The sequence below is a fragment of the Pleurodeles waltl genome, chromosome 9 (assembly GCF_031143425.1).
Source record: "Pleurodeles waltl isolate 20211129_DDA chromosome 9, aPleWal1.hap1.20221129, whole genome shotgun sequence".
NCBI lineage: Eukaryota > Metazoa > Chordata > Amphibia > Caudata > Salamandridae > Pleurodeles > Pleurodeles waltl.
The window spans coordinates 869,665,548-869,683,265 of NC_090448.1; the positions used below are offsets into that span (position 1 = coordinate 869,665,548).

General features: G+C 43.0%; 1 protein-coding gene across 2 annotated transcripts in view; it reads left to right on the plus strand.

The window, feature by feature from the left end:
- TTC8 (tetratricopeptide repeat domain 8) overlaps positions 1-17,718 on the plus strand; it is a 296,727-nt gene that overhangs the window by 107,767 nt on the left and 171,242 nt on the right. For both annotated transcript variants that reach the window (XM_069208150.1, XM_069208149.1), the window contains one exon: positions 13,461-13,524. In XM_069208150.1, the coding sequence (XP_069064251.1) occupies positions 13,461-13,524 (64 nt within the window). The remainder of the gene's footprint in view (positions 1-13,460; positions 13,525-17,718) is intronic.

Below are 17,718 nucleotides of genomic sequence, written 5' to 3' on the forward strand. Positions count from 1 at the left end.
ACATATTTTCAAATCTATGCTTTTTTTATTATACGTTTCATAATGCACTGTCGTCACTTGATTGGTATGAAAATTATTTCAACTTGCAACGTTTTTAAAGTATTTACATTTCGTAATCTCACTTTGAAAGAGTGAGATGCACCATAACTCGCTATAAAAAATTAACCATGTATAATAGAAATTCTTTGGATGATTTTGTCCTGATCTTGTTATTTTTGCAAATATATTAAATATGTCTAACAAATGATTATGCATGGCCTATGACGCAGTAGTCAGTAGAATGAATAGTAACGTGTACAAAATACATAATAATAATGGCAGTCATAATAATCAGCCAAACCAACACACACTATTTAAACTTACAGGACAGAATGTACAATCAGTCTATCTATGTTGATCAGGCATTTATAGATGACCTGAAATGCTACGCCATTTTCTAATGACCGAATTAGACAGAAAAATGTATAACGATACTGGGATGTAGCAATAAAAGGAGCTTGAGTAAGAGTAAGCAGTTTATCATGAAATATAGAACAATGAAGATACAGATACCGACACAGGCAGATGAGAGATGATCGAGATGAATGGTAATACTACGTAGTGATGTTACAGGTTTAAATACAGTACATGTGTCCCAGCAGCAGCACCAGTCCTGCAGTTAGTTCTCCCCTCGGTCTTTTTATGGGAAGTGCATGTCTTTGAGATGCTGCTACAGTCTTATTTCACAGATGAAGATTGCAAGACCTGCGAACTGGTCAAGGATATGATGCCTTGAGTGTGAATGTTTCCTCCCCTTCCTCATTCCGACCTGCCCGCAGCCAATCACAGTGCTGTGTTTGCAGTGTTTTCTAGCGTAGATAATGCAATACTTGTTGGCAGCGTGTACATTATAGTTAGGTGAAAATGTCAGTTAAAAGGTACCTTTTTAAAGGAACAAAACTACTGAAATTTACCACTAAGAGTTATCTCAAGTAACTATAACTTGTTCCCTAAGGTAACAATAACTTACACCCCCAACATGCATCAGTGAGGTCATAGAAATGTTGCAGTGATAAAATCAATAACGTCGTAGAACAGGTCATGAGTGATACAATATGTGGGCCCCTTCGCAGGCCTAGGGGGCCAGGGTATCCTTACCCTTCTCCCTTATACATTTTTTTTTAACCTTTTTCAGAACTTTGGAGTGAGTCCTGAGTCCTGAGTCCTAAGTTGGCTGCTGCCACATGGCTGTTGATGTTGATGTTGAGGCAGCGAATCAGATCTCATCTTGAGATCTATCGCACCTGCAGATCCTCCATGGCGTGAAATATTCAACTTTTTTTAGGCTTTACTTCTCAGAAACAACTGAATGGATTGACACCTAATCACAAAAAGCACGCTTTCTTGACCAAGATCTAGCTTTCTGCCAAATTTGATGTAAATCCGTTCAGCCATTTGGGCACCAGCCATGTCCTATGGAAAAATCATACCCCGCTTGACTGGCCACCCCAGAACTTTCCAAGATGTATGTATGTGTATATATGTATATGTATGTATATATATATATATATATATATATATATATATTCACACAAAATAAAAATAAAAGGTTACAGGGACGTTATAGTTGGGTTCAGATTTTACAAGCACAAAACATTAGAAATTTTTCAAGTAACTATAACTCTTCCCCTAAGGAAACTAAAACTTGCGCCCTCCCTGTGCACTTTTCTTATCAGTAATTTTAGTGCAAATGTTACAGTGATATTTTCAGTCATAAAAGTGGTCATGAGTGATGTAACATCTAGGGTAATTAGCAGTGCCCCTGAATTTCTATGGTTTTGTGCATGTAAAATCTGAACCTAACTATAGCATCTCTGTAACCTTTGTTTTTTTTGTAGTGAATTTCTAGTTTTTTTTTTTTAATGTTAGATGCCCATCGCAATGCACAGTGGGGGAGCCGTTGGACGCAGGGCCTGGCCTTGCTTGCATCGTGCCTCCTCCCCACCTAACCTTGCTGCTCCTGCCCCTCTTTGCCATCCATTGCCTAAGTCCATGATACTGCTCCCTCATTACAGCCATGTGTGGACTTTGTTTTACCACTGCCCTTCTTGCCTGCCCTGAATGGTTAGCTTGCTGCCCCACCCACCTCCTCCCTACCTCTGTTATCTGAGTCCTATACCATCCCCCTTCCTCCTGCATGGTCTGATGTGCTGCTAATGCCCTCCATTTAGCTTGATGTCCCTGCCCACTCCTTCTGCCCTCCAATGCCCAGTTCTTTGCCCCATCATTGCCCTCCTGCTTAGCCTATTTGCTTAGCTTGCTCCTCCTACCCCGCCCTCTGATGTCTGTGTGCATGCCTCTTCTTCCTCTCTTTTGCGTATCATGTTTCATAGGCCTGCCACTGCCCCTCCTATCTACTCTGAGTGTTCTTTTGAACTTCCACTGGCTTACCAGCCTGCCCAGCTTGGTAAGATGGCTGCCACCTCCACCCTACCTGTTTGGGTGCCTTGCTCATATCCTCTCCCTCCTGTCCTCCGTGGTCCATTTTGCTGCCATTCCTTTCTGCCCTCCATGATCTGTTGTGGTACAGCTGCTCCTCCGTCTGCCTTGAAGCCCCTTCCCCGCCCTCTCTTGTCTGTGCCCAGCCCCTACCCCTCCCTTCTGTCCTTCATGGTCCTTTTTGCATGCCCCTGTCCCCTCCCTTATGCCCACCATGGCCGTTGTGCTGCCACTAACCCTCTCGCTTGCCAGGCATGGTCTTTTGTGCTGCCACAGCCCCTCCCACCTGCCAAGTGTGGTCAATATGCTGCCTTTGACTCCCTTTGTTGTCTGTATGTATGCCATTGTAGTCTCAATGTGGCCCTCCATGGTGTTGTGCTTACAGTGCCCATCCTGCCTGCCCTCCATGGCTGGCTTGCTGCTCCTGCCCTCCATTTTTGCCCTCTGCCCCCGTTTTCCATGTATAGGCCTGTAGCCCCTCCCTCCTGTGTTGTCGTGTCCCTGACCCAGCCCTCCTGCCCTTCAGGGTCTCTTATGCTGCAACTGCCCCTTCTGTCTGCCCAGAATGGCCAGCTTGCTGCCCTTGCCTCTTTTCCCTCTGCTTTTTGTTGTCCATGTGCATGGCTCTGTCCCCTCCCTATTGCTTCCCATGGTTCATTGTGCTGCACTGTTGTCCTGCTTTCCCTGTGTGATGTATTGTGTGGCTGCAACTCCTGACGCCTGCCTTGTACCAGTCCATGTCCTTATCCCATTCCTTCTGCCCTCTGTGATCCAATGTACCATACTTGCCAACATTTTGAACTTGGTAAGAGGGAGACTTTGAAACAAAACTGAGGAATTGGTTTTCCCCATTGACTTACAATGAAAAAGATGATATTGTAGGCAGGAGACAAATAAAATAAAGCCCTTTTGGGCTTAAAAACATCAGGAGTCTCCTGCCTGAATGGGGTCTGTTGGCATGTATGGTTGTACTGCTACTGCCTCTTCCTTCTGCCCTCTATGGTCTGTTATATTGACACAGCCTCCCTTGCCTGTCCTTCATGGTCGGTTTGTTGCCCCTGCCCTCCATGGTCTGTTGTGCTGCCACTGCCCCTGTCGCCCGCCCAGTATGGTCAACTTGTTGCCTCTGTACTCTCCCCCCTGCCCTCAATTATCCGAGTCCATGCCCCTGATCTCTGCCTCCCCGCAGTATTTAAATGAACAACTAGATTGCTAACACTCTATATTTATTACAAAAGTGTGGCACGCCTAACGTTAACTTTATGTAACCAAAACTCTAATACCTAAAGCATTTCCTTTAGAAATTATAAACCTGAGAAGACTTTATTCCCATAGAAACTATGGTTAGTGCTCTAAAAAACTAAAAATTAGGACACATTTTCTGAGTTCTCAAATAGCTACAAAGTACTTTTAAATTATTACCTATCTTTGTTTTTTATCTAGTTGATCATATGATTATTTGTTACAGTTAAGGGAGAGGATGTGGTGTTATGGCCAGAGATGCAGAATTTTGCAACTGGGAAATCAGGTTTGAGTTTCTGCATCGACTCGACATACTGTGATTCTGGGCAAATAACTTAATCTCCCCATGCCTAAAACCAAAATGAATGCGTTGTTGTGTAATGTAACTAAGGCTCATGTAAAGCACTCCAATAACTGTAGGTCATGTCTATGCCATATAAAACTGCAAAAAACAAACAAATGTTTTTTTGCACAGTTCTGTCATTGGGCTATACTTGGGTTACATTTTGGTGATATTTCTGCTTCATTTTTTTTCCCTCTGGTGGCCATCTTGGGAGACGTATTTGTTAAGAAGCTCCTTAACCCCTTCTGTGCCCAGGACGTAATGGCTACGTCCTGAGGCACAGTGCTGCTGTGCCCAGGACGTAACCATTACGTCCTGTGCACAGAGCCCAGAGGGAGCGCTCCTTTTAGAGATGGGGAGCGACCCATCAGGCAAGGGGGGGCAAACTGTGTTTAGACCATTTCTGCCCCCTTTGGGGGCAGATTGGTCGATTTTACGTCAATCTGCCCCCAAGGGGGCAGAAACCACTAGGCACCGGGGATTTGTTTTTTGGCGCCAATGTCACGCAGGGGGAGCGACCCCGTAGGCAAGGGTCGCTCCTGGTGGGGGGGTGGGGGTTGGGGGGGGCAAAATTATTTTAGGCCATTTCTGCCCCCCCCTGGGGGCAGATCGGCCTATTATTAGGCCGATCTGCCCCCAGGGGGGGCAGAAACCTCTTGTTGCCAGGGCAAATTTTTTTTTTGTGTTTTTTTTTTTTTGTTTGTTTGTTTCTTTAGAGATGGGGAGTGACCCATCAGACAAGGGTCGCTCCCCTGGGGGGCAAACTGTATTTAGAGCAGAAGTGGTCGATTTTAGGTCAATCTGCCCCCAAGGGGGCAGAAACCACTAGGCACCGGGGATTTGTTTCTTGGCGCCAATGTCACGCAGGGGGAGCGACCCCGTAGGCAAGGGTCCCTCCGAGGGGGGGGGTGGGGGTTGGGGGGGCAAATTTATTTGAGGCCATTTCTGCCCCCCCTAGGGGCAGATCGACCTATTATTAGACTGATCTGCCCCCAGGGGTGGCAGAAACCTCTGGGCGCTAGGGCAATTTTTTGTTTGTTTTTTGTTTGTTTGTTTTTTTAGAGATGGGGAGCGACCCATCAGACAAGGGTCGCTCCCCTGGGGGGCAAACTGTATTTAGAGCATTTCTGCCCCCCTTGGGGGCAGATGGGTCGATTTTAGGTCCATCTGCCCCCAAGGGGGCAGAAACCACTAGGCACCGGGGATTTGTTTTTTGGCGCCAATGTCACGCAGGGGGAGCGACCCCGTAGGCAAGGGTCGCTCCTGGTGGGGGGGTGGGGGTTGGGGATGCAAATTTATTTTAGGCATTTCTGCCCCCCCTGGGGGAAGATCGGCCTATTATTAGGCCGATCTGCCCCCAGGGGGGGCAGAAACCTGTAGGCGCCATGGCAATTCTTTTTTGTGTGGTTTTTTTTTAGAGATGGGGAGCGACCCATCAGACAAGGGTCGCTCCCCTGGGGTGCAAACTGTATTTAGAGCATTTCTGCCCCCCTTGGGGGCAGATTGGTCGATTTTAGGTCAATCTGCCCCCAAGGGGGCAGAAACCACTAGGCACCGGGGATTTGTTTTTTGGCGCCAATGTCACGCAGAGGGAGCGACCCCGTAGGCAAGGGTCGCTCCCGGGGCGGGGGTGGAGGTTCGGGGGGCAAATTTATTTTAGGCCATTTCTGCCCCCCTGGAGGAAGATCGGCCTATTGTTAGGCCGATCTGTCCCCAGGGGGGGCAGAAACCTGTAGGCGCCAGGGCAAATTTGTTTTTTGTGTTTTTTTGTTTGTTTGTTTTTTTAGAGATGGGGAGCGACCCATCAGACAAGGGTCGCTCCCCTGGGGGCAAACTGTGTTTAGACCATTTCTGTCCCCCTTGGGGGCAGATTGGTCAATTTTAGGGCAATCTGCCCCCAAGGGGGCAGAAACCACTAGGCACCAGGGATTTGTTGTTTGGCGCCAATGTCACGCAGGGGGAGCGACCCCGTAGGCAAGGGTCGCTCCTGGGCAGGGGGGGTTTGGGGGGGGTAGGGGGTCAAATTTATTTTAGGGCATTTCCCCCCCCGGGGCCGGCTGAGCTAGAGGTCAAAATCCACAGGTAGGCACTTTGCAAAAAACACCTCTGTTTTCTGTGAAAAAATATGTTGTGTTTCCTTTCGTGGGCGCTAGGCCTACCCACACAAGTGAGGTACCATTTTTATGGAGAGACTTAGGGGAACGCTGGGTGGAAGGAAATTTGTGGCTCCTCTCAGATTCCAGAACTTTCTGTCACCGAAATGAGAGGAAAAAGTGTTTTGGGGCCAAATTTTGATGTTTGCAAAGGATTCTGGGTAACAGAACCTGGTCAGAGCCCCGCAAATCACCCCATCTTGGATTCCCCTAGGTCTCTAGTTTTAAAAAATGCGCTGGTTTGCTAGGTTTCCCCAGGTGCCGGCTGAGCTAGAGGCCAAAATCCACAGGTAAGCACTGTTTTCCTTCAAAAATTTGGCTGTGTCCACGTTGCGCTTTGGGGCGTTTCCTGTCGCGGGCGCTAGGCCTACCCACACAAGTGAGGTATCATTTTTATCGGGAGACGTGGGGGAACGCTGGGTGGAAGGAAATTTGTGGCTCCTCTCAGATTCCAGAACTTTCTGCCACAGAAATGTGAGGAACATGTGTTTTTTTTAGCCAAATTTTGAGGTTTGCAAAGGATTCTGGGTAACAGAACCTGGTCCGAGCCACACAAGTCACCCCATCTTGGATTCCCCTAGGTCTCTAGTTTTCAGAAATGCACAGGTTTGGTAGGTTTCCCTAGGTGGCGGCTGAGCTACAGGCCAAAATCTACAGGTAGGCACTTTGCAAAAAACACCTCTGTTTTCCTTCAAAAATTTGGCTGTGTCCACGTTGCGCTTTGGGGCGTTTCCTGTTGCGGGCGCTAGGCCTACCCACACAAGTGAGGTATAATTTTTTATCGGGAGACGTGGGGGAACGCTGGGTGGAAGGAAATTTGTGGCTCCTCTCAGATTCCAGAACTTTCTGCCACAAAAATGTGAGGAACATGTGTTTTTTTAGCCAAATTTTGAGGTTTGCAAAGGATTCTGGGTAACAGAACCTGGTCCGAGCCACACAAGTCACCCCATCTTGGATTCCCCTAGGTCTCTAGTTTTCAGAAATGCACAGGTTTGGTAGGTTTCCCTAGGTGGCGGCTGAGCTAGAGGCCAAAATCTACAGGTAGTCACTTTGCTAAAAACAGCTCTGTTTTCTGTGATGTGTCCACGTTGTGTTTTGGGGACATATCCTGTCGCGGGCGCTAGGCCTACCCACACAAGTGAGGTATCATTTTTATCAGGAGACTTGGGGGAACATAGAATAGCAAAACAAGTGTTATTGCCCCTTGTCTTTCTCTACATTTTTCCCTTCCAAATGTAAGACAGTGTGTAAAAAAGACGTCTATTTGAGAAATGCCCTGTAATTCACATGCTAGTATGGGCACCCCGGAATTCAGAGATGTGCAAATAACCACTGCTTCTCAACACCTTATCTTGTGCCCATTTTGGAAATACAAAGGGTTTCTTGATAGCTATTTTTTACTCTTTATATTTCAGCAAATGAATTGCTGTATACCCGGCATAGAATGAAAACCCACTGCAGGGTGCAGGTCATTTATTGGCTCTGGGTACCTAGAGTTCTTGATGAACCTACAAGCCCTATATATCCCCGCAACCGGAAGAGTCCAGCAGACGTAACGGTATATTGCGTTCAAAAATCTGACATTGCAGGTAAAAGTTACAGAGTAAAACGTAGAGAAAAATTGATGTTTTCTTCACCTCAATTTCAATATTTTTCTTTTTCAGTTGTTATTTTCTGTAGGAAACCCTTGTAGGATCTACACAAATTACCCCTTGCTGAATTCAGAATTTTGTCTACTTTTCAGGGATCCAGCGTTGGTTTCATGCCCATTTCTGTCACTGACTGGAAGGAGGCTGAAAGCACAAAAAATCGTAAAAATGGGGTATGTCCCAGTAAAATGCCAAAATTGTGTTGAAAAATTGGGTTTTCTGATTCAAGTCTGCCTGTTCCTGAAAGCTGGGAAGCTGGTGATTTTAGCACCGCAAACCCTTTGTTGATGCCCTTTTCAGGGGAAAAACCACAAGCCTTCTTCTGCAGCCCATTTTTCCCATTTTTTTGAAAAAAACGAAATTTTCACTTTTTTTTGGCTAATTTCTTGGCCTCCTTCTGGGGAACCCACAAAGTCTGGGTACCTCTAGAATCCCTAGGATGTTAGAAAAAAAGGACGCAAATTTGGCGTGGGTAGCTTATGTGAACAAAAAGTTATGAGGGCCTAAGCGCAAACTGCTCCAAATAGCCAAAAAAAGGCTCGGCACAGGAGGGGGAAAAGGCCTGGCAGCGAAGGGGTTAATGTCCTTAGTAACTGCAGTAAAAAATGCTTTCAGTTTTCCACTTTTAATTTATCAAGATGGCGTTCAGATGTGCCACTCTTCTGGCATAAATTCAGAATGTTAGCACTCTGGTTGCTCATTAGAATGCTGTAGTAAAGCTACTGATCATCAGGGAGTTGACTGGCAGTCTGCCGCTGGTGTTGAAGTTGCATGTTTCAGTCTGCATGTCAGAATGTTTTAATGAAATGGAAGAGGAAGATATTTGAGAACTCACTTAAAACGAATCCTAATTTTTCTTTCTACAGTACTAACCATAATTTCGACGACAAAATGAACCCTCCTCATTTTGTTTTTACAGTTTGAATCAATCAAGATGGCTTCAGGCGTGCCACACTTTTGGCATAAGTAAGACTATTAGCTCTTTAAGTAAGTCTCATAAATAAGACTGTTGTTCTTTAGAACACTCTGGGAGGGTGCAGTAGAACACAAAGGAATCAACTGACAGACTGCTCCTGTTGGAAGTACATGTTTTACCGAGAATGTCAGACTTCATTCACATGGCTAAGAAAGAAAGTTTGAATTTACAGAAAATATGCTCTCATTTTAGCTTCTGGAGCACCTTCCATAACCTCTATGGGAAAATCATGAGAAAACTGTTTTCTCTCAAACATGATTCATGAACTTCCAGAAGAAGGTTTTTCACAGGGTAAAATCACCTAAGAACACCCCACAATTACTAAAATTAGTATGGTACAAGTGCAAGTGATTTATATTGTAACTAAAATCTGTTGTCACCCTTTATATGTTCTCCTTTTTGTGACCCTCAAAATCTGCCATTCACTTCAATACGTTTCAATGGGGTCCATGTCCCACCCAGCCACCTGTAACGGCTGTCACATAATGAAATATATATATTTCCTTAAAGTGCATTTTTCATTTACAGTTAAGCTTTAGTTCTCATTTTCAGCTCTGTAGATCATTTAGAAGGTGCTATCATGTAAATTGGTCTGAGGATGGCTGCCAGAACTTCGTGGTTGAAGTACTGGCAGCCAATCGGGTGTCACCATGAGATCTGCCCTTAGGCGCTGCCCAGATATCTATATTTCTTTTTGCTTACTCAAAATAGTGAACAGATTTACACCAAATCACGAAAGGGTTCTTTGTGACCCAAGAGCTACCTTTCAAAATCCTTATTGGAAATTGCATTTGGTAAAGCCTTTTTGAGATAACACCCCCCCACCCCAAATTTCTCGGCCTGCAATTGACAAATCACCCCGAAACTTTTAAGACAGCAGCTGAACTGAGTGGCAAACTAGTTTTGAAAATTTTCTGAAGCTTTGTCAAACAGAGCCAGAGTTATTGGCAAAACAAAACAAAATTCCTTTCGAAACTAGGTGCTAACTGAAACTATCTACTGACACCCACCATTAGGTAATATATATTTATTTTATTTTGGACTTTGTAAAGCGCATGGCTGCCAAACGGCTTCCCAGCGCTAGTGTGGAACCTAAAAATAGATAACAACTGAGAGACCCTAAGAGGGGAAAAAGAAGGTTTTCAAAGATTTCCGAAAGGAGAGTTCAGATTCTACTGATCGAATTTCCACCGGGAGGGAGTTCCATAATTGGGCCGCCCTAAAAGCAAAGGATCTGCCTACCCATCTCGATCTTTTAAACCGGGGAATACTAAGCAAGGATGCAGAGGAAGATCTGAGCAGTCGTTGGGGATTGTAAGGAGTTATGATCTGTGTAAGAAAAGCCGGACCTCCATTATGAAGGGCGCAATGGACCACGCAAGCTGCTTTAAAATGTATACGTTGTTCTATAGGTGACCAATGAATGGAGGCCAATGCAGATTTTACTCAAATGTGACTCCGAATTCCCAACAGGAGACGGGCGGCAGCATTCTGTATTACCTGCAGCCTCCTCAAGACATATTTTGGAGAGCTCATGAACAGGACATTACCATAATCAAGACGTGAAAGAATTAGGGCCTGGACGATAAGCCTTTCGGCTAAAAAAGGGAGGAGAGGAAAAATGTTCCTACAGGTCCTAAGTGCACAGAAACAAGAAGAAGCTAGTTTTTTTGCATGACATTCCATTGTGAGTTGTGTGTCCAACCAGAAACCTAAGCTTTTAATGGTATCTTTTGATGGGGGAAGAGTGTTTAGTCCTACTGACACAAGTAAGGCGGTCTGGGAGGTCAAAAAGTGTCCCACCAGCATCACCTCTGTTTTCCCATTATTTAATTTTAGTTTGCTGTCCAGCATCCAACCAGCAATGTCCGACAGACAGGAAGTGAGGGCAGCAGATTCTGAGTTACCATTGGTGTAGAAGGAAAAGACCAATTGAATATCATCTGCATAGGAGATAAGAGTTAGTCCATATGGTTCCATGATCGTAGCCAGTGAGGCCATGTAAATATTAAATAGCACACGCCTCAAAGAGGAGCCCTGTGGAACACCACATGTCAAAGAGAAAGTATCTGAGTAGTGTGACTGGTTCAAGACTTGGAACGTTCTTTGAGAGAGAAAAGATGTCAGCCATTTAAGGCATTTGCCCTCAAATCCCATTTGAGCGATTCTGTGTAACAGAATCTTATGATCAACAGTGTCAAATGCCGCACTCAGATCAAGTAGAATGATAGCTGCATAGCTTCCTGCATCTAGGCGGCGTCTGGTGTCTTCATTAACACCTAAGAGTGCTGATTCAGTACCATGGAAAGGTCTAAAACCCATCTGGGTGTTGTGGAGACAGTTATGTGTCTCCAAGAAGCTTGACACTTGAGAGTTAATATGTTTCTACAATATTTTGGAGGCAATAGGGAGAAGAGCAATGGGTCTAAAATTCTCAGGTAGAGCGGGGTCGAGATTTGTGTTTTTTCAACAAAGGCTTGGTCACAGCATGTTTCCAATGATGGGGGAGACAACCAGAGGACAAGGACTCATTAAGAATCCTAGTTAGGACAGGCATATAACTTCTGACCCCCAAAGCAAACGTAGATGGAGGGGATGGATCTAAAGGGGAGCCTGATTTAATAGAGCAGAGATATTCATATACCTCCTCTTCCTTGATGGGCTGAAATACTGAGAGTGGCGGACAGGAGACTAGACCGTCCGAGCACAAGACCTCATTGTCCCTCTGATCCAAATTGGACTGTTTACCCAAGAGAGAAGCCTGAATATTAGATATCTTTTCCAGGAAGAAGCAGGCTAATTCATTGCTATATTCCTTAGAGCCATCTGTCAGAGTTGTGCCTGATGGGAGCTGAGTCATTTCTCTAACGATGGAGAAGATCTCTTTAGGGGAGCCGAGGGACTGTTCAATCTTGGCAGTATAATAAGAGGCCTGCTCCGTCTTAAGTTCTAGATGGAAAGATTGAGTTAGGCTTCTATAAGCTTTTTTTTAGGCCAGGATCATATGTTTTCCTCCATTTTCTCTCCATTTGCTTACATCTCTTTTTTAGACCTAGCAGATGTGGGGAAAACCAAGGGGAGTTCTTTGAACGATTAGTCTTAGTTATGGTCTTAGTGGGTAATACCGTATCTAAAGATAAGGAAATCCAATTATCAAATTTATCTGCAGTGTAGGACAGGTCTAAGAATGCCGTAGACTGCAGATTTGGAAGAGTTTTTACCCAGTCTTTTTTATTTAATTTTGACCACTGACGAATGGTAAGGTAGGCCCTAGGCGTGGACTAGGGGTACCGAAATCCGAAGAGTCAGCGTAATTAAAAAATGGTCCGTCCAAGTTAGGGGAAGGGGGGAGTCTGCTACAATGTTAGAAAGGTTACTGAAAACTAAGTCAAGAGTACGTCCTTTTCAATGTGTCGGGCCTGATATAAGTTGTAAGAGATCTAGCGCTGCTAGTTCCCCTAACAACACTGTACCAGGGCCACTGCAGGGGCCATCCACATGTATGTTAAAATCTCCTAGAATAGTGCAATTGGAATGTTTGCAGGCATAAGCTGCTGCAATCTCTGGAAAGGCCTGAAAGAACTTCCCATAAGAGCCAGGGGGATGATATATCAGGATACCGGAGAAGATGAAAGTGACATTTAGTGCTAGTGAAAATGCTAGACTCTTACAGTTCAGGATAGAGAAAGAGTTATTGGAACAATGAATTGAATTTTTATAAATAATTCCAATTCCACCACCTCTGCCCAGTGGTCTATCAAGGCAAAGAATTAGATAGTTAGGAGGCAGAGATATAATCACATTAGGAGTAGAGCCCTCTAGCAGCCAGGTTTAAGTGAGAAATAGAACATCTGGCTTGCAATCATCAAGTAGTGAATAAATATGCAGTTTGAGCTGGAAGTGAGCGACAATTTAACAACATGAATTTATAAATATGTTCCTCCTCCCTCGCTATATTTGGGGGTGGGGTATGTGATGTGAAGTAGAATTACAAAAATTATATCTGGTGGTCCTGAGATTTAGATCAGGTAAGCAGTGAGCCATAGTCCCTGCTGAGTTATTAAGGTCTAAGAGGGCATCCCTTGTATAAACCATACTAACAGGGGCTGTAGACAGGGTACTTCTGTCGTCCCCTGGACCCTGCCTGACGTGGACGGGTGCAGACAGGCTTGCCTTTGGTGCACCAGTGGTGCGCCTGCTGCGCGTCCACTTGTGTTGTGTATATATAGTGTTTTAATTTCACATGGATATTGTACTGGCCTAGGGTAATACAGCTTCTAAAACACAACCGGTGCATTGGATTAATTCCCGATCACTGCTTTGCAAAATGCGCTTTAACAGATTTGACTTGCTGTCCGACCACATCCCTAGTTAAATATTTGCTTTTCATTTCCTGTAACGTTGAGCATTGTAGAAGACCATGCATATTTGATATGCTATAATTGATATATAGTTGGTATGCATCCTTATTGTGTAACAAATGTATACAATGAATACGGCTATGTAGTAAACGTTCGATTATCTATTCAAATATTCTGAACTTTAAAAAACTCTATTTGATCATCTTTGCTTGCGTCTTTAAACTCTAATTAATTTGTGCGTTTTTTTCTCTTTTTTAGGTCCTGGAACTTCTCTGAAGCTTCCGGTCACTGGTCAGGTGGGTGGGCCCAGTCCAGCTGTGAGGTAGGAGCATTGTTCTTTTGCCTTCGGTTACTCCATGTTTTTTTCTAAATGTTTTTTATGCTGAAGCAAATATTGTGTAAAAGTGAGACAAACAAGTTTTGAATTTGGGCTTTGAATGCCGTTTTCTATCCAAGTATTCAATTCTCTCTCTTTCAGTAATGTACATTGACTCTAGTTCTAGCATATATTTGGATAGTACTCTGTATAAAAATCTAAGTTACTCCTAGGCACAGCTGAGGTTATCATGATATTCATTCGAATGCAATGGCATTTTTGGAGAAGATTGGGCAGCAATCTTCCAAGCCACTTTACTTCATTGTTTTTACATATTTCCTGCTGGTTTGTGTTAGCTGCACAGTACATAACACAGGTAATCAGGATGCCGCCAAAAGTATATGTAACAAGCAGGCACCAAATGAAGAATACAGTTCTTGCCCTAAAAAAGGGAGTTGGTTTTTATAGTCAAAGGTTAACTTTCACTACATCCCCTTTCCCCTAACCAAACATCAGATAACACTACATGGTTGCAGATTTTAGGATAATTTGATCAAAACGGTTTATGAATGTTGTAACTGTATATTCCCATGCACCAGCTATGGAGGATAAGAATAAATAAACAAATATTTATATCAGCTATGCTATATCAGATTCTCCACTCTTACACAGCAGAAGCTGTACGTGGGCCATGCTTTTGAGTTGAATTGAAGAGTGAAGGGCTCTCTTTTTCTCAACTTTTTATTCAATATTAGGAGAAATAGTAATCTTCACATAACAAGCATATAAACCACACCTCTAAAATTAACATATCTATACAGAAAGGAATCTCTGGTCTATCAGTTAGGCAACATTGTACAGAAATTGTAATGACACATAGAGAAATTAAGTCACAAATTTAATCTAAACAATGTACATCACTGAAGGGGACAGGGTAGCCTATTGTCATATATGTTGTTAGATTAAGCATGGTCACAGGAGACAATACGTAGCTATTTGCCCACATAGTACCTGTAACTAGCTTTGTGGAGGGTTGTGGGCAGACAACTGGAACATCAGGTTCTGACACAAGCAACATTATTCAGGGCTGTACATATCCTTGGCTCTGTAGCCTGGGCCTGTTTATTAATTTCTCTTATTGGGCCTTATATTTAATAATGCCCGACTAGCGTGCCTGCGTGTACCCACACTACCCAGAGTTCTCCTCATCTTTTTTGAGTTAGTTTAATAGAACACCTATGGCTCAGACAGGTAGATCATATAAATTTAAAATTCATGGCAAGGACTCTGCTTTAAATTGGGAGCAGCAAGTTTGGTACATTGTTGACATTAAGCAGTGCTGTCCTAGACATGGCTGATGTATATCATGATGTCATTTTAATTGTAGAAACAGTGTTTTAAATAATGGAATCTATTTATTTTGCATACTTTGCACATGTGTATATAGGCTTATTTGGTGATGCATTACTCACTCTTTGACATTTAAGGCCTAGCGCAATATTTTGGCTGTGTTTCAGTCTCTTTCATGTTTGTGGTGATAAAAGCACAGTGCATTTTTTAATGGTTGTTTTGAAAATGGTGTCTCTATCTGTGAACAAGGCGCCGCTGACCGCCGAAACGTGTTAGCAAGGGGCATGAGCGTTTTCATAATTAACTTGGAAACAATCCTCGACGTTGGCGTTCCTTGTTTTATTAACCAGGGAAGAGGTGATATTGAAACGGAGTGCTGACTCCCTCTTTAAGCCAACGCACCCTGCGGTTTGGAGCACGGCAGCGGCCAGCAAAAGAAGAGAAAATATATATACACCAGACATTTCTCCTGTCCAATGCGGGCGTCAACTTGGAATACCAAATAGTTATAGATTCATACTCACTATTTTGCAACATTGTCATTAAGTTTACAAGCCTTGCATCGTTGACATATAAAAAAAAAATCCCTTGGTATTCCCTTCGATCTCTGGCGCCTTTCAAGTCACATACTTGTTACTTAATGTGTTACGTCAGCGTGGATACTGTATGCAAACTGACTTTAGTGCACTGTTTTGTGACCGATTGAATTATATATAATGTAAGCACACGTGGGCTTAATTCTTCTCTTTTATGGTCTGAAAAGCAGATGTCTTTTTGGCATAATGAGCTTCCTCTGATTTCCATATAAAATCAATCTAACCGTATATGGTGCAATCAGTCTAATGATTTTTTTTTTTTTTTTTTTTTTTTTTACATAGGGCCAAACTTTTTTTAGTTAATTATTTAAAGTATCACACTAAGTATATATTATTTTCATTTAATGTATTCGACTATGTCTGACCAATAAATGTGTATTTACAATTCTGTTTTTACTACATGGAATGGATCAACTCCTGCCTGTCTCAATAATGAAGTTTCCATGTGGTACTGTTAGTATTAATATTTGATATATAATTAATCATAAGTACAATATATACCCATGTTATTTTATTGTCTTTCTGTGCCTAACTTGAGAATGTATTTGTCATTCCAAGGTGGTACCTGTTTTGGACGGGAGAATTGGCTGTTGTGTTGACCTTCTTTTATGTTCTTTGCACTTTGCATTTAAGTTGGAATGGTGTTTTTTAACCTTTACCTGTGAGTAAATGTGAAACATGTTGTGTGCTTTCTTCTTTGCTCACCAATAAATCTTTTATATGTTCGTGTGTGTGTATGTATGTATGTATGTATATATATATATATATATATATATATATATATATATATATATATATATATATCCACAAAAGCCCCGAGTACGGAGGCTTTGATGGAACGGTCTGAATCTGTTCCGGTAACCCAATCTATATGCATGTAAACTCAGTGCTTTAAATGGGCAGGTACTGTCCGGCCTGCACTTCTTTATTTTGAAAGGGAGAGTACCTGCATTTCTCAGCACTGCTGCAATATATTTAATGGGGGAGTACCAGGACTTCTCAGGAGCAAACAGGTACTCTAAATAATGAACAAAGGATCCAGACTCCGTAGTACTGCCAAAGTAATATTTAATACAAGATTACAAGCTACCTCACAAACGTGTTTCAGCCATAGTCTTGTAAACAGGTAAGGTGACAGTGAAAAATACATACCCATATTGAAAAACATAAACAAAGGACAAATATCAATACCTAGTGGTCAACTGTGGGCTAATGGGGCGGCCATTTTAAACTTTAGTATGTACAGAGTACTTTCTAATCCATTCCTAGTTACAATGAAGATCTAGCAATGAAGGACCAAAATAGCATGAAAAATATAAGTGTAATTTCTCTGTTGTTCATGTATCTGCGTGTAAATCATCATTAGACCAGTATTCGTGTGAGACTGTGAATGGGATGAGCCACACAATATCAAAATGTCACCAAATCTTAATACTGCCCCAGTGGGCATGAAACAATATCTAAAAACTTGAAAATGGTTTCAAGGCAGACTAAATTTATCTCACATGACTCGTAGCGAAGTGCCATTTTTGCCTAAGTGGGCATGTAACTAATAGACATTGGTGCAGATATCCAGATGTCAATGAATAGAATGGATGACAAATGGTCGCTATTACAAGCCCACCACATTTCTCACCTGTGTAAAAAAATAAAGAGAAAAATAAAAGAAACAAAAGATATAAGCAAACTGTAATGAAGGAATGTATAATTTAAAAACTTTGCAAGATACACTTGCATAAAATCAATTAGTGTAAATGGAGGCTGTTGTATAATTGACAAAGTAATAAAGCTATTACCCCGATAGTTTTTGTTGCCAGATACATGGCCGGTTCCTCACCACAGGTGGGGCCCATCCTTCTTTAGAATGTACCCTCGATAACACGTTTCATTACAGCTGATCCCTTGCAAGTTAGATCACATCAGCTCCACCCTCTCACAGTGGCTAAGATAAAAGGGGGCCTAGACATTACAATGTTTAGGCAGCATCGGCCATAAGCACTTTCAGGTCTCTGGGGGCACAGTCCTGTGATGCAATCAGGGCTAAAAATATCACACTAGACTAAGAGGTGGTGGACCCAGCCATTCCCGCTGCCAAGACTTTACCCCATACTAACTTTTCCATACAGTAGTTTCTGACATGTATCTCAGAAGTGCATGCGATTCACTGCCCCTGCTTCCCTGCTAGCATCTACTCACTGTGCCACAACTGCAGTTGTGAGGCCGCAGTCTGTCACACACAGCCCAGGGTTCAATC